Source organism: Mus caroli, unplaced genomic scaffold, assembly GCF_978045245.1.
Source record: "Mus caroli unplaced genomic scaffold, Mus_caroli_1 scaffold_14, whole genome shotgun sequence".
NCBI classification, from domain to species: domain Eukaryota; kingdom Metazoa; phylum Chordata; class Mammalia; order Rodentia; family Muridae; genus Mus; species Mus caroli.
In genome coordinates this window covers 5,397,948-5,423,804 of record NW_028227269.1, presented here as the reverse complement: position 1 = coordinate 5,423,804, position 25,857 = coordinate 5,397,948, and the positions used below count along the sequence as shown (strand labels likewise).

Genomic DNA, 25,857 nt, shown 5'->3' with positions numbered 1-25,857 from the left:
AAGGACCAACAGGGCATTCACCATACAGCAGCCCAGTGTCACTGGGTTTTCCCAGTGCTCTTAGTCTGCACCAAAGGGCGCCTTCTGTATGACCCGCGGCCTGTCCCTACGCATGCATACAGCTATCCTCGAACCATCCTGTCACTCTCATGATCAAACTCAAGCAATCTTCTCTTCTGTAACTGATCTAGGTCTGATTTCCTCTGAGCCATATCTGTCTTCTGACAGCAGGCACTGGGAGGCAATGAACTGTCCACAGCTCTCTCCCACTCCCCTGTTAACTTGGAGGCAGGGGCTGTGTCTCACTCACTGTCCTACCCAGTGTCTTACTTACAGCAAGTATGCGAAAATAAAGAAGGAGTCAGTGCCACAAATGAGAAGGGCTAAGGGATGGTTGCTTGGCTAGGTATGTTTGGGGGTGGGGTGGGGAAGAAATGCCCGTTTAATATAAAGCGGTCCAGACATGACATCACAACGGAGGCCAAAGATGGCGGCTGAAGGACACTGATGAGCTAAGCAGGTGGACAAGTGCTATGCATAATCACAGAGAAGTCTAAGTGTTTCTCTTGATAGCAGTCATTAACTCAGAACACCCAGAGATGGTGATGCAAGGGAAGAAAAAGCACAATTAATGAGAAGAAAAAACGGAAGGTTATAAAGAGATACTCAAAGAACTTTCTGAAGCAGAATGTGGGGATGGGTGAAGCTGTGTGGCTCTTTGGAGGAACGTGGTTTGCTGCTGCTTCCAGGAGTTACAGTAACATGTTCTGGAATTGTTTGGTTTTGCAATCAGTCTGGAGGATAAAGATTGCTGGTACTGGAAGGAATTACTGACGATAGACAGTTTATTCAGGGTAGGTGAACGGTGGAGGTAGAAAATGTACTGTATGTGGGCATATATACTGCAGTGCAGAATGTGACCATTCCAGGCCAGGGTGGTAGCACACAGCTGTGAAGTAGCACTGAGAAGCCTGTTGTACATAGAGAGTGTGAGGCTAGCCTCAACTACCTATCAGTACCTTTTGCTCCCCCTACCCCCAAAGCAAACAAAAGCCATGGTCAGTCATTACCATCCTTTACCAACAGGACTGTCGGTCACTTCTGACTGGGTATACTACTTCTACTTACTCTGAGCATCTTTAAAGGGCTAATAGATCCTAATAGATCCAATATACTCAAAATTAGCCACATTTACAAGGGAGAATTTCTCTAGTGTTTATCACAAGACTTGGTTGCACAGATGACTGGGGCTTATTAGCACTAACAGAAATCAAAGAGTAAAAAGTTCTGTTTTAAACTCTTTAAAATGTAAACTGTTGTAATCATGGGTACAGAGGGGCTCTGCTACGGACAGGTGCATCTATGGAGGTTTTTGAGAGGGCTAGAAAGGCTGAGATAAAGAGCTGCCCGAGTCTGAGGTTACCATGCTAGGCTGACCCTACTGAGGTCTCGGGAGTGCTGTTATTGGTTTAGTTGGGTGTTAGGAAGGTGGTTGGCTCTATGAACAATGAGTCTCGGGATCAGCTTGGGGTGGGGTTGTGGCAGACATGAAGTAATCATCTGAAGACCGACAGGAAGACCCTCATCTCCAAGTTGAAATCAGTGACTTCAGCTTCCTTACATGGAGGGATATGGCTTCTAATCTACAAGAGGAGAACAGTGGGAAGCACGCGCCTTTCTAGCCAGGAGTCAGCCTTTTGCTTTATTTCTACTCTTTGCCCTTCTTTCTGTCTATGGTAGAGAGGAAGTTGAAGGAGCCATGGGATTTGGAATACTAAGGACAAGAGGGAGAGTGCCGCAAGTACCCACATCCCTGCAAGCTGTGGGGATGGAGTTCTAACCATTTCTCCATGGAGAGTTTGCAGTTCTTTGTTGGCGCACTAGGAAACAGCTTGCTATCTGCTGTGGCCACTGGAACTGAACTTTCTGTGAACTACAGCTCATATCAATTCCAACAGAGAAAACATGAAGCTGGAACCTCTGAATTTTCTGGGGATCTTGAGTCAGAGCACAGAGGATGGAAGCTTAACTAGATGGGGAGGAGGGAGGCATCATTCTGCATCTGTATGCATTGGAGGTTTCCCTGGACAGCCCCTTCCTGCACACATTACGATTATTTCTAGGAGTGGCAGGGTGTGGCAAGGCTGTACAGCAGCAAAGCAGAGCAGAAGGTAGACTTGGGGACTGGGGGGGTCCTGGAGACAAGAGCTTCAGTTAGAACAGAGGCCCAACACAGAAAGAGCTGTGGTACAGGACAGCATAAACCAGGAGGCCCAGAGAAAAGACTATACAGGATTAGACACACACAGAAACCCAGACAAAGACATTTAGTAGGGACCTTATCTAGCCTTCTTTGCCTGTACTGTTTTCTATCTTTGTCAATGTTGCAAAATGTGCTATATAACAACAGAGAAACTAGGTCTAGAAAAGAAATTCACCTGGTCTAAAATTCCTCCATAATTTAGAAAAATGTTACTTGTTTTTGCACTTCATTCTGTTTCTTTATAAGGCAAGACTCCAGTAAATTACCCACTGCACGGAGAGGGCTACCTGCCTGGTCATTATGGACATTGGGTTAGTATGCAGATGTGCAATCTTATCTAAGTAACTGTGTTTATTGCAGTGAAAAAATGATTATTACAACCATCAGATTTTAGACTAGAAGATAATTTAAAAACGGAAGTTAAAGCTGGGCGTGGTGGCGCACGCCTTTAATCCCAGCACTCGGGAGGCAGAGGCAGGCGGATTTCTGAGTTCGAGGCCAGCCTGGTCTACAAAGTGAGTGCCAGGACAGCCAGGGCTACACAGAAAAACCCTGTCTCGAAAAACCAAAAAAAAAAAAAAAAAACAGAAGTTAAAAAAATTCAGGAAAGCAGTAATATATTCCTAGAACCAAGGATCCCCCTCTTTTCTTTCTGGGTTTTAGGCTGAGCATCCTCTGGTCACTAGGCCCTCAGGTGGACTTTCTCAACAGATGAAACCTGCGCATCTAAGCTGACAGAGCACATCGCATGGCTGTCTGGTTTCCTTAAAGTAAAAAAAAAAAATATTCTAGGACTAAATGAAAATATTCTAAGAAGAAATTTGTGCTCTGTAGTGAAACTTGCTATCATTAGCTCATTAAACAGTTTGAAGAATCATTTCCATATTGATTAAGGAAGGAGAAAGATTATAGAAGTTCCTTTCACAGAATTATTTGACAAAACACCTTAACGTGGAAGAAAGTCCTCATGTCTTGGGCTACGTTTCTCTTGTTAGGTAATGGAAATGAATTAAAACATCAGTTCACTGGACCCTTGAGATCTCTCAGACACTGAGCCACCAACTGGGCACATACACTAGCTGGTGCAAGGCTACATACACATGTACAGCAGAGCACTGCCTGGCCTGGCCTCAGGGAGAGGAAGCACCTAACCCCTCAGAGAGCTGAGGCCCCAGGGAATGGGGGGTCTGGCGGGGGGGGGGGCGGGGGACGGCCTCTTGGAGACAGGGGAGGAGGAATGGGATGAGGAACGATTGGAGGGCAGACCTAGAGGGGGACAATGAATGGACTGTAAAAATGATTAAAAGATAATGAAAAAAAATTAGGGATGGTTTTACTCCCATTTCATGAGGGCAAAACAGAAGTGGCAGCAGCATTTCAAGTACCTTAGTGCCTACTCTGCCTAAGCTCAAAATGTGAAACAAACAACACAAAACAAACACCCCGTCGGCTCAGCCTAACAAAGGCTTTCAAACAGTATAAACAGTTCACTGTTTGACCTGTGATACTGTTGAGTTAAAATATATTTTCTTTTAGCTTTGATGAGAAAATCTAATTTAGCTGTCTGAGTGGGAGCCTACTTCTCACGAGACGGACGCACATCTACTCCAGGGAATCTATGTAGTAGCAAACATTCGGGAGTTGACTTAAGGGGGGAAATCCATGTAGAGTCTTTAAAAATAACATTGCAGACAATCTAGTTACAATCTAATTACCCTAATGAATGCAGAGGTAATGTTTATACTTTATGCGAATTGAGTTAGAGCCACTCTCTAGATGGGAAGTAACATTTCTCTCCTTCCATTGGAGAAGAACTCTAATGCCGCAGTACTCAGCACACCCGAGGGAAGATGGAGTAGAGGGCTTGGGATGCTATCTTTTCCAAAGGGTAGCAGCACTTGAAACTCTTGAACATTTCAGCTTTTGAAGTTTTCAGAGTCGAAATCAATAAAAATGTGTACAAACTAAAGGACACTGCTCTATCTAGACAGGGCAGGATTTATAATCTACTACTTGGACCAGCAAACTCCATTTGTTTCTGTAAGATCCCTCCTGGAGCACAGACATTACATAATTGGCAAACACTGCAAGGCAGCCTGCAAGTCAAACAGTAAGTTAAAGGTCACTCTCTGCAGGGCAACTGGAGCTCAGAGCAGGCCTACAGGGAGTGCGGGGCTGGACCAAAAGCAGGACCAGGAATGAGCTCTGGCTTGCCCTTCTTTCCAAATATCCTGACAACCTCAGCACATGGATGGCTGCTATGAATCCTGGTTACCTTTATCTATAAGGCATAAGATGTGGCAGGGCTCACTAACCACCCTCACTAGCCAGCCTGAGGCCATCTCTTATGAGCAGTGCCCTTCAGGAAGTCACCAAAGGGATGACCAGGTGACTGGACAGAGGTAGTTTATGTTTGTGATGATGCTTGCAAGAGGAGGCATACTGGCAAGCTAGAGGAGAACGGGGACATGCTGCTTAGGATGTCTGAGACACGTGGCTAATGATCACCTCATCACTAGGTTACTAGGTTGAACTAAATATCCTAGTTGTCATGAGTGGAGGATTCCAAGAAGGACAAGTAGTTTTTGCTTCCTTTCCCTGCAACCAAATTACACAGACTAGGAAGAAACTGGGGTCATTGAAGTACTGACCTCTCAGAGGTTGGAAATGGAGATCCGGAGCCAAGGAATCAGAAGGCCAGCTGAAACAGGCACAAGAGGGCCATGTGCATTCTGAGGCTTTAGGGTCTACCTTGTAGATGGTGAGCCTACTATGGCTGTGGAGAAGGCCTGCAACTGTGCGGCTGGAAGGCACTGGTTGTCCTTCTTGAGAAGGGGAATTTGTGCTGTGGTTAAACTGTCTTGCTTCCTCGGAATACACCAGAGGCCAATCAGTGGCACTACGGGGAAGAACTGTTCTCACTTGTGACTTCTGGGGTCTAGTTCTCTAAGAAGGCAGTTAGAACTCTTGTGTAGAAGCGACTAGAAAACACCTTCACATAAGCATTTGCTTAGACAAAAAATGAAGTGCTCATATATGCATTACACACTCAGCAAACATACAGATGTCGCTGATTACTGTATTCAGACTTTATCTACACAAACAGAGAAACAAAAATGCTTTCTTATGTTTCTTATCTAGATCTGTCCACCTTTTCTGGCCTTCACAAGGCAACAGGTAGTGCAGTTTAGACATACAATGCAGGCAAAACACCCATACACAAAAGAAAAAAAATAAAGTCATTTATAAATACTAGTAAGTAATTATTATCTAAAAATACAGATTAGCAACACTATTTTCCTGGCATACTCAGAAAAGAATGCATAGCAAAGCATCCAGTATCAAGATATCTTAGCATGGCGATCATTTACTCTTTGTAATCTACACTCTTCTAAAGTGACTGCAAGGCGAGCATCACGGTGGTAACCTGCTGACTCTATGAGGCTGTTTTCACAGATGGATTCCTGGGAGGACTTGGCCCATGCTGTGTACTAGCTGGGGCACATCTCGCCGTGCCGTAGCCACAGTGTGGAATCAGGAGCAGAAGAGAACACCAAAACTCCATAAAGCTCTTCTCTCCAGTTTTCATGCAAGTTCCCCTCACCGAGTCACAGTTCTGTTCTTAGATTAAGGTTTGGGGTAGAAAGAGCTGAACAGCTAACTTCCTGGTCACACACACAGCCTATCCTGTAAACATTTCCTTATACTACAAACACACACCTTTAGAAACCATGCTTACCAAGGCAGAATGGTTGAAGGATGTCCGTCAAAGGAAGTTCAAGCTTAAAGTTCATTTGTCCCGCGAGTTTTTGGATTATGAAAGATTTTATTACTTCAGGACACGGCTTAAAAAGTAAGTAGCTGGTAGCATAGAGCAGGTATCGAAACTGGCACAAAAATGGAGTGGCAAACTTGCCGTTGGGCGATTCAGATATTCGTTCGATAGTTGGGAAGAGCAGAAAGGCGTGGACGACCTATGAGAACAAAACATACTTGGATGAGAGGTTTTCTTCAGGAGTAGCCGAATATCTGCTCTTTTTCCTAGGTTCTGTTGAGTTTCCAGGCTTGCAACACCACTAGGGACCTGGTCAGACCGAACTAAAGCTGACTGTATTCTTCCCCTGTGACTACTCTGGGTCATTCCTTGGAGGCCCGGGGGCTAACTGCCGGAAGGAGGAATGGTATTCTTTGACTCATCCTAGAAGGGAATAGTGATTAACCACCCCTTGAAGGATTGCTGCAGCAGGAACTGGTACTACTGCATTGACTTTGAGGGTCAAACGAGAGGTGCCATTGCTGTCACCATTTCTTCTACAGATTAGGTTCCCTTGATTAGACAGCTCCCTTTTGAAAGGCTCTGCTATTCCTAATGCTAACTGTCAGATTAATTTTTAACAGAACCAAATATATTCCCAATGGATTCGATCAGTTCTTGGAAAGCAGTGCCTCTTAACTTCACTGTAAAGTGTCAAAGGACAACAAGCATTACACTAGCTCCATCAGAAAGACAAGAACTGATCCAAATACTCTGGGGGTGAGAATGAGCATTCCTGAAACCATTTCAAGTCAAACACTATTTACTATATGGTCATTATTAAAACATGATCTCTACAGGAGACAACAAAAGTCAAAATAGTTATATACAATCTGTTAACAGTAATATAAATAGGCAACCTTAATAATATTAGAAGATCACAGAACAGAAAAATGAAAATAGAGGCAATAGATTTTTAAAAATTTTTTATTTTTATGTGTATGGGTGTTGTACCTGCATGTATGTCCATGCACCATATGTATGTAGAAGTAAGAAGAGGGTGTTGGCTCCCCCTGGGACTGGAATTACAGACAGTTTTGAGCCATTATGTGGGTGCTGGGGATCAAAAGGTCCTCTTAAAGAGCAACCAGTGTTCTTAACCACTGAGCAATCTCTCCAGCCACCCCCTAATTTTTAAAAGATTTGGAAATTTGCTTAATGTATGTGTGTGTGCACACTGGTGTGCCCTGGTACACATCTAGAAATGAGCGACCATTTATGAGAGTTAATTCGCTCCTTCCACTATGAACTTAAGATGTCAGACCGGCACCAGTCCTGGCTTTATCTTTAAACATTTTAAGTTGAACAAACACACACACAGTGAAGCATGTCAAATGTAACATGAACATAGCAAGTCATTTTACAGCAAACAGTGAGGCAGGGGAAGATGGGATGTGCACAGTCTGCCTGCATCTCACAATGACGCCCCCCACCCCCCCGCCTCCTCCGTGTGCTTCATGACTAAGGGGCTGCTGGTGAACTAATTTTATGTAACACAACAAAGCTCCTAGTTTTAATTCATTTATTCAACCTCATGTTTATAAACTTCATATATGTTGGCCTTATCTTTGCTTTTGCAATCTTTAGTCAGATCTTAGTTTCTGACCCAGGGTTTTCTGTCAGAAGAATGGGACACAGTTCTTGCAAAGGCAGGTACTGACAATGACTTCCTCAGCTGTTTCTGTGCGCAGCGTCTCTTTTTTCTTACCCTTGGAAGGATAATCTCACAGGGCAGAGAATTCCAGGTTGGTGTTTTTTTTTTTTTTTTTTTTTTTTTTTTCTTTTTTCCTCCTCTACATGAAACATATCACATCTTCTCTCTCACTGTTTTTGTGAATTCTGAGAAGTTGGAAGAAATTCTTGCCTTTGATTCTCTGTAAGTAGAGTGTGTTTTTTCTCCTTGTCTTTGACTTTGTACTTTGGACATCCGTGCTTAACTATTTTTAGGGGTGTTGATCCTGGGCAGTGTCTTCCGAGGTGTCTCGCATGAGTTTAGTCATTACCTCTCAGAGTGCTTTCTGGTTCTTCTCCTCCGTACACTTCTCCTGCTACCCACGTCACGAGTTTGCAGAGCCCTGAAGTGTTCCGGTGCTGCTCACTCCTGCTGCTTCTTACTTTCTGACTGTAGAGGTTCCTACTGAGATATCTTCAAGTTCAGAAATTCTTTACTTAGCCATTTTCAAGTTATTCACGTACTCAGCAAAGGCCACGTTCACTTCTGTGCCAGTAGGTTTGGATGGCTACTACTCCCTTACCTTGAAGGAGTTCATGTTGACCATTCATTCTACTAGCGCTTTTAGCAGGTTCATCATAGCTGCTCAGAATTCTCGGCTTGCTAATCTTCATATCCCTGCACATATGGGTCTGTTGCTTACTTCCCTTTTCACTGTGCATTTTGCTATTCAGCATGCCTTGTAATTTCTTTCTTGCTAGCTAGACATGATGTAACAGGCAAAAGAAAGTGCTCTAAGTATGGTGTTAGCAGCATACTGTGTATTTTCGTTACTCTTGTGTGTGTTAGTTATTCTTGTGTATTTTGGAGTGGTGTTTTGTCTCTGCTTTCTGCCAGAGGGATAATAATTCTACAATATCTTCTGTGACAACCTGACTGAGCTTTTGGGAGACAAATCTCAAAATACAGATCCTACATGTCTAGGACTTTCTGGAATTTTAAACTTCAGAGTTCTCTACTCTGAGCCTTTAGGAATTCTTCAACTACCATGCAGCCTTTTCTACTTTGGCATTGGTGCCCACCAGAATTTCAACTTGTGACTCTATGCTCTGGTAAGTGGTCGCACCTTGTACATCCATCTCTCATTCTGTTCTCTGCTGGCCATCAAGCCTGCTTGGCTTTTACATGGGATCTGGGAATCTAAAGTTGATCCTCATGTATGCATCACCAGTGCTTTGCCTACTGAGTCATCTCCTCGGCCCTCTTGTTTTTTTTTTTTTAATTTATTTTTTTATTAGGTATTTTCCTCGTTTACATTTTCAATGCTATCCCAAAAGTCCCCCATACCCACCCCCCCAACCCCCTATCCACCCACTACCCCTTTTTGGCCCTGGGGTTCCCCTATACTGGGGCATATAAAGTTTGCAAGTCCAATGGGCCTCTCTTTGCAGTGATGGCCAACTAGGCCATCTTTTGATACATATGCAGCTAGAGACAAGAGCTCCGGGGTACTGGTTAGTTCATATTGTTGTTCCACCTATGGGGTTGCAGTTCCCTTTAGCTCCTTGGGTAATTTCTCTAGCTCCCCTCTCTTGTTTTTTAAATAGCTGTTGTGTAATTAAAAAAAAAAAAGACACACCCCACATAGGGCATCAATGACAGAGACAGAGATGATTTCACCCGATGAGCTTACCTGGAGTTACTTTTGGGACTGTCAGCAACTTACGGATTGCTACACTAAGAAAAACTCTTTCCTAGCACTGTCTATAAATTTTCAGTGCGGGTGTAGGGCTTGTGAGTCCCTCTCCTCTCCAATGAGTGTAATTACTGCTGCACACTGTTCAAGAGGGCAATGGCCATGTCATGTCTAGAGGGCGGTGTGCCACAACAATAGTTATCCTAACACATCCCCAGTGATAGCGACTCTGTGGCTTGGATTTGAGCCCCTAGTGATTAGTGATGCTGAGCAGAGTCTCAGGGAAGTACTGGTCAATGGTTTTCTTTTTTTGTAGACATATCTATTCCAATTTTTGATCATTTCCAGATTGAGTTTAGTCTTCTCTTTTAAAAACACTTTTATATTTTAACATTTATATTTTATTATGTACGTGTATGGCAGGCATACATGTACAAAGTGCTCATATGTGGATTGTAACATGTGGGACAGAACTGGTTCTCTCTGGAAAGCATGTGGGCTTCAGGGTTCCAACTCAGGTTGTCAGGCTTGCTGGCCTCTATTCAACAAGCCACCTAGCCCACCTGGTCTTTTCATCTCAAGTTATTTTTCTTTGTATTTTTGAAAAGACATTCTTCTGTGACTCTGAATTAAGAGTCTGTTTTTTCATTTGAAATGTTTCTTTATAATAAATTAGATACGCTGGCTCTTATCTTCTCTACAATGGCTGCAGTACATCAGTTGTGGGTCTGTTCTCTGATTTCAGATATCAACGACTGTTTGACCAGCTCCTTCATGTAGTTCTATGTATCAGTGCACTTTTCCTGTGGACCTGGAGAGGTGAGTCTCTTTTTCATCTTCTGTTGTGGGCAGTTCCTTTCTTATGGTAACCCATTTGATGACATTGCCCAAATGCTAAATTTGGCTAGGTGTCCCCTGGAATTCTCCCTTTGTGTCTCTTGCTAATAGGGAACAGGGATCTGAGAGTGAAAGCTGAGGAGGGTTTTTTCTTTCTGGTCATATCTTGCTTTTTCTTGGTCCCATCTCTCAGCTAAGTATTTAGGTATTTCCTGTAGACTTTTTCATCCCACAATAATTGAGATATTTTATTTCCGTTTTGGTCACAATACTTTGAGTTTCTCTGGCTTTCCTCCTCTGTCCAGTAAGAAGAGTTTTGCTCCTGGAGTACCTGTATGGCCTGGACAATGAGTGAAAACGTTTTGAGAGGAAGGGGTAACAGCTTTTTCAGACAACTTAAAATGCTGCTTTGGTAGCTGTGTTGGCAAATGCTCCCCACACTTTTTAAACAAAATGCAGAGTTCAGCTACAACAGAAAGTATGTTCTGTATATTTTCTAAAGCTAAGAGTATAATGCAGGGATTTGGCATGCTACTTCAACACTAGGCAGCATGCTTAGGAGTCTGAGGGGTAAAAACGATGAAAAATCCCTCAGGAATGGAAGTGGCGTTTTATTAGCCATTGACTTTCCAGCTCCCAATTCAGAGTCCTATCTTTTAAGTAATTCTAACGTCAAGAGTCCTTTCATTGTGAAAGCCACAGAGATGCTGTGGATTTAATGAGACTTGGCAGTTTCAAATGCATGGTTTTGTGCAAAGTAGTCATCGATACTGAGACAGGAAGGGCTTCTCAGCCCTGGGAAGCTTCCCTGGTGGAGGGCTTCCTCCCCACCTTGTTAGAAGAGATCCCCTCTGCCTAAGGAGAGGCTGCTTGGGAACAGCTGAGGGAGCAGCACAAGGACGTAGAAACTGAGACTCTAGGTCCAGGGGTGACAATGTGGTAAGGAAGCCAGGCTGGCCACAGTCAGTATTGTTCATGCTAGGTAGACTTCTGTATGCTGGTAACTAGGAATGGTCTGTCTCCTTCTTTTCCCATTTGTGTCTAGGTTTGTATATAAAGACTTCACTGAGTTGCAAAGCATGGGCCCTTTCTCATTATTTGGAAAGTTTAGTAAAATACCACAATTATTTATGCTCTGAATGTTTAGTGAAGCTATCTGGTAACGGGTTTTTATTTTCCAAAAGGGTATGGACTATTGATTGATTCAGTATATTTAATAGGTCAAGCTTACCCAAGCTATTTCTTTTTGAATTTACTTTTATATATTTTTCCCCTCCCATGGGCTTGGGTTCATTTCATTTAAATCCCCAAATTAACTTGATTGATGTTATTTATAATACCCAGTTATTATACTTCAATCTCTGTACCACCAGTAACGACGTCACTACTTGTATTTCTTATATTGCCTGAAGAGCCTGAAAGAGTACGCTTTTATAACTATAAAGGAAGTCACTTCATTTTTGGTTAATTTTTTTCTCTTGGGGCTTATTTTGTAAACTATTACACAGCTAAAACAGCGTTCTCTTAGCAAGAACTACAAGATAAGACATTTCCCATTCTTTTACTTTCTACATTTCTATGGTTGGAATTTCTACCCTCATTTAATCTTATAATTTAATTAAAATACATTTTCATTCTAATGTTAGTTAATAATTTAGGTATGAACCCAAAAAGCTCTTCTCCCAACCTCTTTTAGTTTTCTCCATATTTCTTTATCACATTTTAATAGGTAATAATAAAGGCAATATAAATCTATAATACAACAGGTCACATTCAAAAAGCAAAAAGCAAAAACTACACAATTATGCCAACAATGCAGAAAAATCAACTGACAAAAATATAACATCCTTTCATTACAGAATTTCACAACAAATTAGGTATGGAAGGAACGTGTCTCAAACCAGCGATGTACGAGGACCCCGGTGCTAACATCATGTTCCATGACAGGGAATTAGGTATGAGAAGCAAACAGAAGGTATCAAATCAGAAAGGATGGAATGGAACTGTGGACAGTAAGACACTGAAAATCTATTGGAACTAAAAACTGAGTTTAGTAAAGTTGCAGAATAAGAAAATCAACATTCAAAAGAAAATTGGTAATGTTTCTATACACCACCATCAAGCTACTCCCCAAAAGGTATCAGGAAAACAATTCCATTTTTATTTAAGGATGAGTTTAATCAATAGGACTGGAGACATAGTTCAGCAGTTAAAAAATACGCACTGCTCTTCCAGAGGTTTACCTCCTAGCACCCAAGTCAGGTGGCTCACAACTACTGCAATGCCACTCTCAAGGGATCAGACACCTTCTTCAAGCCACTGCTGCTACTGCAATCATGGGTACCCCTAGTCCATCACATACATATAAAATAAAATCTTTTTTTTTTTTTTTTTTTTTTTCAGTTTTTATTTTTTTTATTTTTTTTTTAATATTTTTATTACATATTTTCCTCAATTACGTTTCCAATGCTATCCCAAAAGTCCCCCATAGCGCCCTTCCCACTTCCCTATCCACCCATTCCCATTCTTTTGGCCCTGGCATTCCCCTATATTGGGGCATATAAAGTTTGCAAGTCCAATGGGCCTCTCTTTCCATTGATGGCTGACTAGGCCATCTTTCGATACATATGCAGCTAGAGACAAGAGCTCCGGGGTTCTAGTTAGTACATCATGTTGTTCCAACAATAGGGTTGCAGATCCCTTTAGCTCCTTGGGTACTTACTCTAGCTTCTCCATTGGGAGCCCTGTGATACATCCAATAGCTGACTGTGAACATCCACTCCTGTGTTTGCTAGGCCCCAGCATCGTCTCACAAGAGACAGCTATATTTGGGTCCTTTCAGCAAAATCTTGCTAGTGTATGCAATGGTGTCAGCGTTTAGAAGTTGATTATGGGATGGATCCCTGGATACGGCAGTCTCTAAATGGTCCATCCTTTCATCACCGCTACGAACTTTGTCTCTGTAACTCCTTCCCTGGGTGTTTTGTTCCCAATTCTGAGAAGGTGCACAGTGTCCACACTTTGGTCTTCATTCTTCTTGAGTTTCATGCGTTTAGCAAATTGTATCTTAAATCTTGGGTATCCTAAGTTTTGGGCTAATATCCACTTATCAGTGAATACATATTGTGTGAGTTCTTTTGTGATTGTGTTACTTCACTCAAGATGATGCCCTCCAGGTCCATCCATTTGGCTAGGAATTTCATAAATTCATTCTTTTTAATAGCTGAGTAGTACTCCATTGTGTAAATGTACCATAATTTCTGTATCCATTCCTCTGTTGAGGGACATCTGGGTTCTTTCCAGCTTCTGGCTATTATAAATAGGGCTGCTATGAACATAGTGGAACATGTGTCCTTTTTCCCGGTTGGGACATCTTCTGGATATATGCCCAGGAGAGGTATTGCTGGATCCTCCGGTAGTACTATGTCCAATTTTCTGAGGAACCGCCAGACTGATTTCCAGAGTGGTTGTACAAGCTTGCAATACCACCAACAATGGAGGAGTGTTCCTCTTTCTCCACATCCTCGCCAGCAACTGCTGTCACCTGAATTTTTGATCTTAGCCATTCTGACTGGTGTGAGGTGGAATCTCAGGGTTGTTTTGATTTGCATTTCCCTGATGATTAAGGATGTTGAACATTTTTTCAGGTGTTTCTCTGCCATTCGGTATTCCTCAGGCGAGAATTCTTTGTTCAGTTCTGAGCCCCATTTTTTAATGGGGTTATTTGACTTTCTGGAGTCCACCTTCTTGAGTTCTTTATATATATTGGATATTAGTCCCTTATCTGATTTAGGATAGGTGAAGATCCTTTCCCAATCTGTTGGTGGTTTTTTTGTCTTATTGATGGTGTCTTTAGCCTTGCAGAAGCTTTGTAGTTTCATGAGGTCCCACTTGTCAACTCTCGATCTTACAGCACAAGCCATTACTGTTCTATTCAGGAATTTTTCCCCTGTGCCCATATCTTCAAGGCTTTTCCCCACTTTCTCCTCTATAAGTTTCAGTGTCTCTGGTTTTATGTGAAGTTCCTTGATCCACTTAGACTTGACCTTAGTACAAGGAGATAGGAATGGATCGATTCGCATTCTTCTACATGTTAACAACCAGTTGTGCCAGCACCATTTGTTGAAAATGCTGTCTTTCTTCCACTGGATGTTTTTAGCTCCCTTGTCGAAGATCAAGTGACCGTAGGTGTGTGGGTTCATTTCTGGGTCTTCAATTCTATTCCATTGGTCTATTTGTCTGTCACTATACCAGTACCATGCAGTTTTTATCACAATTGCTCTGTAGTAGAGCTTTAGGTCCGGCATGGTGATTCCACCAGAGGTTCTTTTATCCTTGAGAAGAGTTTTTGCTATCCTAGGTTTTTTGTTATTCCAGATGAATTTGCAGATTGCACTTTCTAATTCGTTGAAGAATTGATTTGGAATTTTGATGGGGATTGCATTGAATCTGTAGATTGCTTTTGGCAAGATAGCCATTTTTACAATGTTGATCCTGCCAATCCATGAGCATGGGAGATCTTTCCATCTTCTGAGATCTTCTATAATTTCTTTCTTCAGAGACTTGAAGTTTTTATTATACAGATCTTTCACTTCCTTAGTTAGAGTCACGCCAAGATATTTTATATTATTTGTGACTATTGAGAAGGGTGTTGTTTCCCTAATTTCTTTCTCAGCCTGTTTATTCTTTGTGTAGAGAAAGGCCATTGATTTGTTTGAGTTAATTTTATATCCAGCTACTTCACCGAAGCTGTTTATCAGGCTTAGGAGTTCTCTGGTGGAATTTTTAGGGTCACTTATATATACTATCATATCATCTGCAAAAAGTGATATTTTGACTTCATCTTTTCCAATTTGTATCCCTTTGATCTCCTTTTGTTGTCGAATTGCTCTGGCTAGGACTTCAAGTACAATGTTGAATAGGTATGGAGAAAGTGGACAGCCTTGTCTAGTCCCTGATTTTAGAGGGATTGCTTCAAGCTTCTCACCATTTACTTTGATGTTGGCTACTGGTTTGCTGTAGATTGCTTTTATCATGTTTAGGTATGGGCCTTGAATTCCTGATCTTTCCAAGACTTTTATCATGAATGGGTGTTGGATCTTGTCAAATGCTTTTTCCGCATCTAACGAGATGACCATGTGGTTTTTGTCTTTGAGTTTGTTTATATACTGGATTACGTTGATGGATTTCCGTATATTGAACCATCCCTGCATCCCTGGGATGAAACCTACTTGGTCAGGATGGATGATTGTTTTGATGTGTTCTTGGATTCGGTTAGCAAGAATTTTATTGAGGATTTTTGCATCAATATTCATAAGGGATATTGGTCTGAAGTTTTCTATCTTTGTTGGGTCTTTTTGTGGTTTAGGTATCAGAGTAATTGTGGCTTCATAGAATGAGTTGGGTAGAGTACCTTCTGTTTCTATTTTGTGGAATAGTTTGTGAAGAACTGGGATTAGATCTTCTTTGAAGGTCTGATAGAACTCTGCACTAAACCCATCTGGTCCTGGGCTTTTTTTGGTTGGGAGACTATTAATGACTGCTTCTATTTCTTTGGGGGATATAGGGCTGTTTAGATCATTAACCTGATCTTGATTCAACTTTGGTACCTGGTATCTGTCTAGGAACTTCTCCATTTCATCCAGGTTCTCCAGTTTTGTTGAGTATAGCCTTTGGTAGAAGGATCTGATGGTGTTTTGGATGTCTTCAGGATCTGTTGTTATGTCTCCTTTTTCATTTCTGATTTTGTTAATTAGGATGCTTTCCCTGTGCCCTCTAGTGAGTCTGGCTAAGGGTTTATCTATCTTGTTGATTTTCTCAAAGAACCAGCTCCTTGATTGGTTGATTCTTTGAATAGTTTTTCTTGTTTCCACTTGGTTGATTTCACCCCTGAGTTTGATTATTTCCTGCCGTCTACTCCTCTTGGGTGAATTTGCTTCCTTTTGTTCTAGTGCTTTTAGGTGTGTTGTCAAGCTGCTAATGTGTGCTCTTTCTAGTTTCCTTTTGGAGGCACTCAGAGCTATGAGTTTTCCTCTTAGAAATGCTTTCATTGCGTCCCATAAGTTTGGGTATGTTGTGGCTTCATTTTCATTGAACTCTAAAAAGTCCTTAATTTCTTTCTTTATTCCTTCCTTGACCAAGGTATCATTGAGAAGAGTGTTGTTCAGTTTCCACGTGAAGGTTGGCTTTCTATTATTTATTTTGTTATTGAAGATCAGCCTTAGTCCATGGTGATCTGATAGGATGCATGGGACAATTTCAATGTTTTTGTATCTGTTGAGTCCTGTTTTGTGCCCAATTACGTGGTCAATTTTGGAGAAGGTACCATGAGGTGCTGAGAAGAAGGTGTATCCTTTTGTTTTAGGGTAAAATGTTCTGTAGATATCTGCCAGATCCATTTGATCCATAACTTCTGTTAGTTTCACTGTGTCCCTGTTTAGTTTCTGTTTCCATGATCTGTCCATTGGTGAAAGTGGTGTGTTGAAGTCTCCCACTATTATTGTATGAGGTGCAATGTGTGCTTTGAGATTTACTAAAGTTTCTTTAATGAATGAGGCTGCCTTTGTATTTGGAGCATAGATATTCAGGATTGATAGTTCCTCTTGGAGGATTTTACCTTTAATGAGTATGAAGTGCCCCTCCCTGTCTTTTTTGATGACTTTGGGTTGGAAGTCAATCTTATCTGATATTAGAATGGCTACTCCAGCTTGTTTCTTCAGACCATTTGCTTGGAAAATTGTTTTCCAGCCTTTCATTCTGAGGTAGTGTCTATCTTTTTCTCTGAGATGAGTTTCTTGTAAGCAGCAAAATGTTGGGTCTTGTTTGTGTAGCCAGTTTGTTAGTCTATGTCTTTTTATCGGGGAGTTGAGTCCATTGATATTAAGAGATATTAAGGAAAAGTAATTGTTGTTTCCTGTTATTTTTGTTGTTAAAGTTGGCATTCTGTTCTTGTGGCTGTCTTCTTTTAGGTTTGTTGAGGGATTACCTTCTTGTTGTTTCTAGGGCGTGGTTCCTGTCCTTGTATTGGTTTTTTTCTGTTATTATCCTTTGAAGGGCTGGATTCGTGGAGAGATAATGTGTGAATTTGGTTTTGTCGTGGAATACTTTGGTTTCTCCATCTATGTTAATTGAGAGTTTGGCTGGGTATAGTAGCCTGGGCTGGAATTTGTGTTCTTTTAGTGTCTGTATAACATCTGTCCAGGATCTTCTGGCTTTCATAGTCTCTGGTGAAAAATCTGGTGTAATTCTGATAGGCTTGCCTTTATATGTTACTTGGCCTTTTTCTCTTGCTGCTTTTAGTATTCTATCTTTATTTAGTGCATTTGTTGTTCTGATTATTATGTGTCGGGAGGTATTTCTTTTCTGGTCCAGCCTATTTGGAGTTCTGTAGGCTTCTTGTATGTTCATGGGCATCTCTTTCTTTAGATTTGGGAAGTTTTCTTCTATAATTTTGTTGAAGATGTTTGCTGGTCCTTTGAGTTGAAAATCTTCATTCTCATCCACTCCTATTATCCGTAGGTTTGGTCTTCTCATTGTGTCCTGTATTTCCTGGATGTTTTGAGTTAGGATCTTTTTGCATTTTCCATTTTCCTTGATTGTTGTGCCCATGTTCTCTATGGAATCTTCTGCACCTGAGATTCTCTCTTCCATCTCTTGTATTCTGTTGCTGATGCTTGCATCTATGGTTCCAGATTTCTTTCCTAGGGTTTCTATCTCCAGTGTTGCCTCATTTTGGGTTTTCTTTATTGTGTCTACTTCCCTTTTTAGGTCTAGTATGGTTTTGTTCATTTCCATCATCTGATTGGATGTGTTTTCCTGTTTCTCTTTAAGGACTTCTACCAGTTTGGTTGTGTTTTCCTGTTTTTCTTTAAGGACTTGTAACTCTTTAGCCATGTTCTCCTGTAGTTCTTTAAAGTCCTTCTTGATGTCCTCTACCATCATCATGAGATATGCTTTTAAATCCAGGTCTAGTTTTTCAGGTGTGTTGGGGTGCCCTGGACTGGGCGAAGTGGGAGTGCTGGGTCCTGATGATGGTGAGTGGTCTTGGTTTCTGTTAGTAAGATTCTTACCTTTACCTCTCGCCATCTGGTAATCTCTGGAGTTGTTATAGTTGTCTCTGTTCAGAGGTTGTTCTTCTGGGGATTCTGAGTATCCTCTGTCAGCAGACCTGTACAGACTAAGTTCGGCGGAGTCCCGGAGCCAAGATGGCGCTCCCTGCAGGGCAGGTCACTGTTCTCCGGCTGGGAGGGTGTCGGATGTCTGCGGCCCCAAAAGGGTGCTGCCTCAGCGGTTCTGTGGCTCCCGCCTGTCCCAGAAGCTGTCTGCCTCTGTGGTCCTCACTCTGTCCTGTGCAGACTAAGTTCGGCGGAGTCCCGGAGCCAAGATGGCACTCTCTGCAGGACAGGTCTCTGTCCTCCGGCTGGGAGGGTGCCGGAAGTCTGCGGCCCCAAAAGGGTGCTGCCTCAGTGGCTCTGTGGCTCCTGCCTGTCCCAGAAGCTGTCTGCCCCCGTGGTCCCCACTCTGACCTGTAGAGACTAAGCTTGGCGGAGTCCCGGAGCCAAGATGGCGCTCCCTGCAGGGCAGGTCACTGTCCTCCGACTGGGAGGGTGCCGGATGTCTGCGGCCCCAAAAGGGTGCTGCCTCAGTGGCTCTGTGGCTCCCGCCTGTCCCAGAAGCTGTCTGCCTCTGTGGTCCTCACTCTAACCTGTAGACTAAGTTCGGGGAGTCCCGGAGCCAAGATGGCGCTCTCTGCAGGGCAGGTCTCTGTCCTCCGGCTGGGAGGGTGCCGGAAGTCTGCGGCCCCAAAAGGGTGCTGCCTCAGCGGCTCTGTGGCTCCTGCCTGTCCCAGAAGCCGTCTGCCCCCGTGGTCCCCACTCTGACCTGTAGAGACTAAGCTCGGCGGAGTCCCGGAGCCAAGATGGCGCTCTCTGCAGGGCAGGTCACTGTCCTCCGACTGGGAGGGTGCCGGATGTCTGCGGCCCCAAAAGGGTGCTGCCTCAGCGGCTCTGTGGCTCCTGCCTGTCCCAGAAGCTGTCTGCCCCCGTGGTCCCCACTCTGACCTGTAGAGACTAAGCTTGGCAGAGTCCCGGAGCCAAGATGGCGCTCCCTGCAGGGCAGGTCACTGTCCTCCGACTGGGAGGGTGCCGGATGTCTGCGGCCCCAAAAGGGTGCTGCCTCAGTGGCTCTGTGGCTCCCGCCTGTCCCAGAAGCTGTCTGCCTCTGTGGTCCTCACTCTAACCTGTAGACTAAGTTCGGGGAGTCCCGGAGCCAAGATGGCGCTCTCTGCAGGGCAGGTCTCTGTCCTCCGGCTGGGAGGGTGCCGGAAGTCTGCGGCCCCAAAAGGGTGCTGCCTCAGCGGCTCTGTGGCTCCTGCCTGTCCCAGAAGCCGTCTGCCCCCGTGGTCCCCACTCTGACCTGTAGAGACTAAGCTCGGCGGAGTCCCGGAGCCAAGATGGCGCTCTCTGCAGGGCAGGTCACTGTCCTCCGACTGGGAGGGTGCCGGATGTCTGCGGCCCCAAAAGGGTGCTGCCTCAGCGGCTCTGTGGCTCCTGCCTGTCCCAGAAGCTGTCTGCCCCCGTGGTCCCCACTCTGACCTGTAGAGACTAAGCTTGGCAGAGTCCCGGAGCCAAGATGGCGCTCCCTGCAGGGCAGGTCACTGTCCTCCGACTGGGAGGGTGCCGGATGTCTGCGGCCCCAAAAGGGTGCTGCCTCAGTGGCTCTGTGGCTCCCGCCTGTCCCAGAAGCTGTCTGCCTCTGTGGTCCTCACTCTAACCTGTAGACTAAGTTCGGGGAGTCCCGGAGCCAAGATGGCGCTCTCTGCAGGGCAGGTCTCTGTCCTCCGGCTGGGAGGGTGCCGGAAGTCTGCGGCCCCAAAAGGGTGCTGCCTCAGCGGCTCTGTGGCTCCTGCCTGTCCCAGAAGCCGTCTGCCCCCGTGGTCCCCACTCTGACCTGTAGAGACTAAGCTCGGCGGAGTCCCGGAGCCAAGATGGCGCTCTCTGCAGGGCAGGTCACTGTCCTCCGACTGGGAGGGTGCCGGATGTCTGCGGCCCCAAAAGGGTGCTGCCTCAGCGGCTCTGTGGCTCCTGCCTGTCCCAGAAGCTGTCTGCCCCCGTGGTCCCCACTCTGACCTGTAGAGACTAAGCTTGGCAGAGTCCCGGAGCCAAGATGGCGCTCCCTGCAGGGCAGGTCACTGTCCTCCGACTGGGAGGGTGCCGGATGTCTGCGGCCCCAAAAGGGTGCTGCCTCAGTGGCTCTGTGGCTCCCGCCTGTCCCAGAAGCTGTCTGCCTCTGTGGTCCTCACTCTAACCTGTAGACTAAGTTCGGGGAGTCCCGGAGCCAAGATGGCGCTCTCTGCAGGGCAGGTCTCTGTCCTCCGGCTGGGAGGGTGCCGGAAGTCTGCGGCCCCAAAAGGGTGCTGCCTCAGCGGCTCTGTGGCTCCTGCCTGTCCCAGAAGCCGTCTGCCCCCGTGGTCCCCACTCTGACCTGTAGAGACTAAGCTCGGCGGAGTCCCGGAGCCAAGATGGCGCTCTCTGCAGGGCAGGTCACTGTCCTCCGACTGGGAGGGTGCCGGATGTCTGCGGCCCCAAAAGGGTGCTGCCTCAGCGGCTCTGTGGCTCCTGCCTGTCCCAGAAGCTGTCTGCCCCCGTGGTCCCCACTCTGACCTGTAGAGACTAAGCTTGGCAGAGTCCCGGAGCCAAGATGGCGCTCTCTGCAGGGCAGGTCACTGTCCTCCGACTGGGAGGGTGCCGGATGTCTGCGGCCCCAAAAGGGTGCTGCCTCAGCGGCTCTGTGGCTCCCGCCTGTCCCAGAAGCTGTCTGCCTCTGTGGTCCTCACTCTAACCTGTAGACTAAGTTCGGGGAGTCCCGGAGCCAAGATGGCGCTCTCTGCAGGGCAGGTCTCTGTCCTCCGGCTGGGAGGGTGCCGGAAGTCTGCGGCCCCAAAAGGGTGCTGCCTCAGCGGCTCTGTGGCTCCTGCCTGTCCCAGAAGCCGTCTGCCCCCGTGGTCCCCACTCTGACCTGTAGAGACTAAGCTCGGCGGAGTCCCGGAGCCAAGATGGCGCTCTCTGCAGGGCAGGTCACTGTCCTCCGACTGGGAGGGTGCCGGATGTCTGCGGCCCCAAAAGGGTGCTGCCTCAGCGGCTCTGTGGCTCCTGCCTGTCCCAGAAGCTGTCTGCCCCCGTGGTCCCCACTCTGACCTGTAGAGACTAAGCTTGGCAGAGTCCCGGAGCCAAGATGGCGCTCCCTGCAGGGCAGGTCACTGTCCTCCGACTGGGAGGGTGCCGGATGTCTGCGGCCCCAAAAGGGTGCTGCCTCAGTGGCTCTGTGGCTCCCGCCTGTCCCAGAAGCTGTCTGCCTCTGTGGTCCTCACTCTAACCTGTAGACTAAGTTCGGGGAGTCCCGGAGCCAAGATGGCGCTCTCTGCAGGGCAGGTCTCTGTCCTCCGGCTGGGCATAAAATAAAATCTTAAAGAAAGAATGCATTTAGCAAAAGAGGTGTGTGGCCTGCATGCTCAGAAGTATAAAATACTAAAGAAACTAAAGACATAAATAATGAAAAGCTATCCTATACTCACAGATTAGAAGACTGCTGTGAAAATGTCCACACTACCTTGGGCAATCTACAGATTCAGTGCAATTTCTATCACAGTTACAATTCTTTTTAAAGGAAAAAAAAATAGACGAACTGTGTACAAGCCACAGAAAATCCAAATATCCAAAGCAATCTTTAAAATAAAAAAAAGAACAAAGCTGAAGGCATTGCATGGACTGATTTCAAGATATACTATAGAGCTATATTAATCAAAACAAGGTGATACTGACATAAAAGATAATTAGGCCAATTAAATGAAGTATGGTCAGTGTACAGTATAACCTGTATGAAAAGGTCCTTATGCAGTTCCTCATCATATACAATGAACAGATACAATAAAAAACAAAACAAAACAAGGAACCTTCCACATACTTGACTTTTAAAAGAAAGATGTCAAGAACACTGGGAAGAGAGAGACCCTTCAGTGAATGAAGTGGGACAACTGGATGCCCACATGCAAAACAATGAAATCAAACAGTCATATTATTGGAAATAAGAAAAAAGGATTAAAGATTTAATTGTTAGACTTACTACTAGAGGAAAAGGTGAGGGAAAATTCCCATGAAGTTGGTCTGGACACGGGTTCCTTAGATAGGATTTGAAAAACAGAAGCAAAACAAAACAAAACAAAACAAAACAAAACCAAAACAAACAATCAAAAACCTACCCCCTTAAAAGGAACCCAAACCCAAAGTAAAAGAATTATATTAAATTAAAGAGCTCTTCACAGTAAAGGGAACAACTGAGAAGTAGGAGAGGCAATCTGTGGAGCAGGAGGAAACATTTATACATCATGTTTTCATGCACAGCAGATAAGCAATTCAACAAATCAATAACCAACCAAGAAATCTGATTGAAAAATGAGAGAAAGGGGTAAGAGAGATGGCTTGACAGTGAAAAAATACTTGTTGCTTTCCCAAGGGCCAGACTTTAATTTCCACCACTTACATCAGGTGGCTCATGACTCTCTGATACTCCGGCTTCAGGGGATCTGATGTCTTGTGACCTTAACAGGCACTTAGATTCACATGAACACACCCCCTCCCCCCACACACTTAAAAATAAATCTTGAAAAAGAAATAAGAATAGGATCTGAATAGACGTTAGTCAAAGAGAAACATACAAATGGCCGACAGGTATATAAGAATGTTTAGCATCATTAGTCGTCAATAAGATGTGAATGAAAACCACCATGGGCCACCACTGCACATGGTGAGAGTGGCAGGCATGTCTGCAAGCATACAGAGAACCACCTCCATTCATACCATGGCTTTTCCTTTAGGAGAACAGAACCAAACCCACTGTGTTCTGAACATGGGAAAATACGCTAACACATGCCACAAACATCTCACACAGTGATGTTAGAAATGATTTCTTTTAAGCTTTCCTGGTACATCTATAGCTAACCAGTGTGCAATCAATTAATGAAAACATTGTTTTCCAAGAAATCTGATAATTTAGTCTTGTTTGGAAACTCAATGTTCATTTTAGTTTCAAGTTTATTCACTTCAAAATCAGATGCCCATGTTCACCAAATTGTCTTCAGAGCTTTGGAGACTATAAATGGTTAATTCAGTTACTACCAAACTGAAAGTATCATATAGATTCCACACTAGCTGTGTAACCCACAGCACTTAAGGAACTTTGGGCTGATCAAATCAGCTGGCAGAAACAGGAAGCAATCCATTATTTTTACAAGTGATCCTTTACTGTGACCCATGTTAAAACAAAACTGCATGCAAGGGAAACTAAACACACACGAGCAACCACAGGGTTATATTTGGTTGATCTCTATCGAAACAAATTGAGAATTAAAGTGCACTCTGAAATCATGGGAATGGACCAAAACAATAAGGAAGTTCTAATATTTGCTTTGAATGCCTCATTGCCTCCCCCAAACACAAGAAGACCAGAGACTTTTTGCCACAACCAATACTCAGTAGATTGGCCAGGCTCTCCTCTTCTGTCTGTGGAGAACAATTAACCACTGCCCAATTGAAACACACTTCCCCCAGACATCATAAGAGAGTTTCAGAAAAATTTACAGTTTAAGTTTGGTAGGAAAAGTCACTGTGGAGATTTCTTTTATTCTTCATATAGAAACCTACTTACAAAAGGAAAAAAATCCACTCAGGCCAAGGAAGTGGACCTAATTTTCTAACACAGCTGTGCAGAGCAGCTTTCCAAAGCTCTGTATATAACAAGCCATTTCCTTATGCTACGGCTCCGTTACACAGATACTGTCCACGCTGACCAGCTCAGTCTGCTCTAAGGAAACATTCTCACCATAAAACTACCAGAGTCAACCTCAAAAAAACTGTTTTTACATTACTTTTGGTGTATTTGTGCATGTGGACACATACGTATATGTCAGAGAACAACTCCATGTAGTTGGTTCTCCTTCTACCATGTGGGTTCTGGGGATTAAATTTGGGTCACCATCAGGCTTGGTAGCAAGTGCCTTTGCCCACTGGTCCCAGAGGTGTTTCTTTCTTTCTTTTCTTTTCTTTTGTTTTGTTTTTCTATTTTGAGACAGGGTTTTACTATATAGCTCTGGAGAGCCTGGGACATGCTATGGAATAGGCTGCCCTCCACCAGGTAGAGATGGCCCTGCCTCTGCCTGCATGGGGCTGGAATTAAAGGTGTGTATGACCACACTTAGCTCAAAGTCAAATTTTGATAATAAGGCACAATCAGTTTTTTTTTGGACATTAGAAAAAGTAAATAAACATATTAGGACTTTGTATACTGGTCACATTTTGGGGTCAGTGGTAGTGTTCAGGCGTTTGTTTTTCAAAAAGAAGTTAAGAAACATTCTGAGACGTGGCTGTGGGAAAAGAGCATGATGCTTAGGTATGACGTCGATTTCACTAAGAAGCATTTATTTTTCACAGTATCTGGAAATCAAAATGTAATAGAATTTAATATTAAAAATAGTAAATCTCAAAAGCTGTTCATATGGGGCTGGAGAAATGGCTCAGTGGTTAAGAGCACCGACTGCTCTTCTGAAGGTCCCAAGTTCAAATCCCAGCAACCACATGGAGGCCCACAACCATCTGTAATGAGATCTGACGCCCTCTTCTGGTGCATCTGAAGACAATTACAGTGTCCTTAGATATAATAATAAATAAATCTTGAAAAAAAAAAAGGCTGTTCATATGCCACCATTTAGTTAGCTTATTACAGAGGCACGATTGTTCTGGAAGAGCAATGGCAATGCTGTGTGCTGTGACTAAGGGGGCCATGACAGTAATACTTTGACATGTCAGGAGAACACCGTCACACCCTTACCGTTTGTTCATTATGGTTCCCACTTGGTACAGTAATGGTTGAGCGCTTTCCTCCTCTACGACATACAAACAGGAAACATAGCACAGAGCCTTCCTTCCATGATTGCCAGCAGTTCTTCGCAAGTATGCAATATAAACCTCCCTTCAAAAATCAACTAAAGTGTAGGCCTCCAGGTATTCCTAGTTCTGCTTTATCTCTTTCAATGTAAAGTCATGTTTCCCTCTCTGTAGCGTCCCTTTGGAAACACAAGCATAGTGGTTGTGATGGTTTATATATGCTTGGCCCTATTAGGAGGTGTGGCCCTATTAGGAGGTGTGGCCTTGTTGGGTGTGGGTGTGGGCTTAAGACCCTCATCCTAGTAGCCTGGAAGTCAGTCTTCCACTAGCCACCTTCAGATGAAAATGTAGAACTCTCAGCTCGGCCTGCGCCATGCCTGCCTGGAAACTGCCATGCTCCCACCTTGATGATAATGGACTGAACCTCTGAACCTGCAAGCTAGCCCCAATTAAATTCTGTCTTTTATAAGACTTGCATTGGTCATGGTGTCTGTTCACAGCAGAAAAACCCTAAGACAGTGGCTTACTTGGTCAGTAAGCAGTTTATAAATAGCAAATGTTCACTTAACTTTAATCAGTGAGCTTACTTTTGAGATATTATTGTCTTTAAAATTTCATATATAATGATAGAAATATGCT

At 44.1% G+C, this 25,857-nt stretch overlaps 1 protein-coding gene across 2 annotated transcripts in view; it reads right to left on the bottom strand.

The window, feature by feature from the left end:
* Ldah (lipid droplet associated hydrolase) overlaps positions 1–25,857 on the bottom strand; it is a 94,463-nt gene that overhangs the window by 12,554 nt on the left and 56,052 nt on the right. For both annotated transcript variants that reach the window (XM_021178871.3, XM_029484714.2), the window contains one exon: positions 6,003–6,237. In XM_021178871.3, coding sequence (XP_021034530.1) covers positions 6,003–6,237 — 235 coding nt within the window. The remainder of the gene's footprint in view (positions 1–6,002; positions 6,238–25,857) is intronic.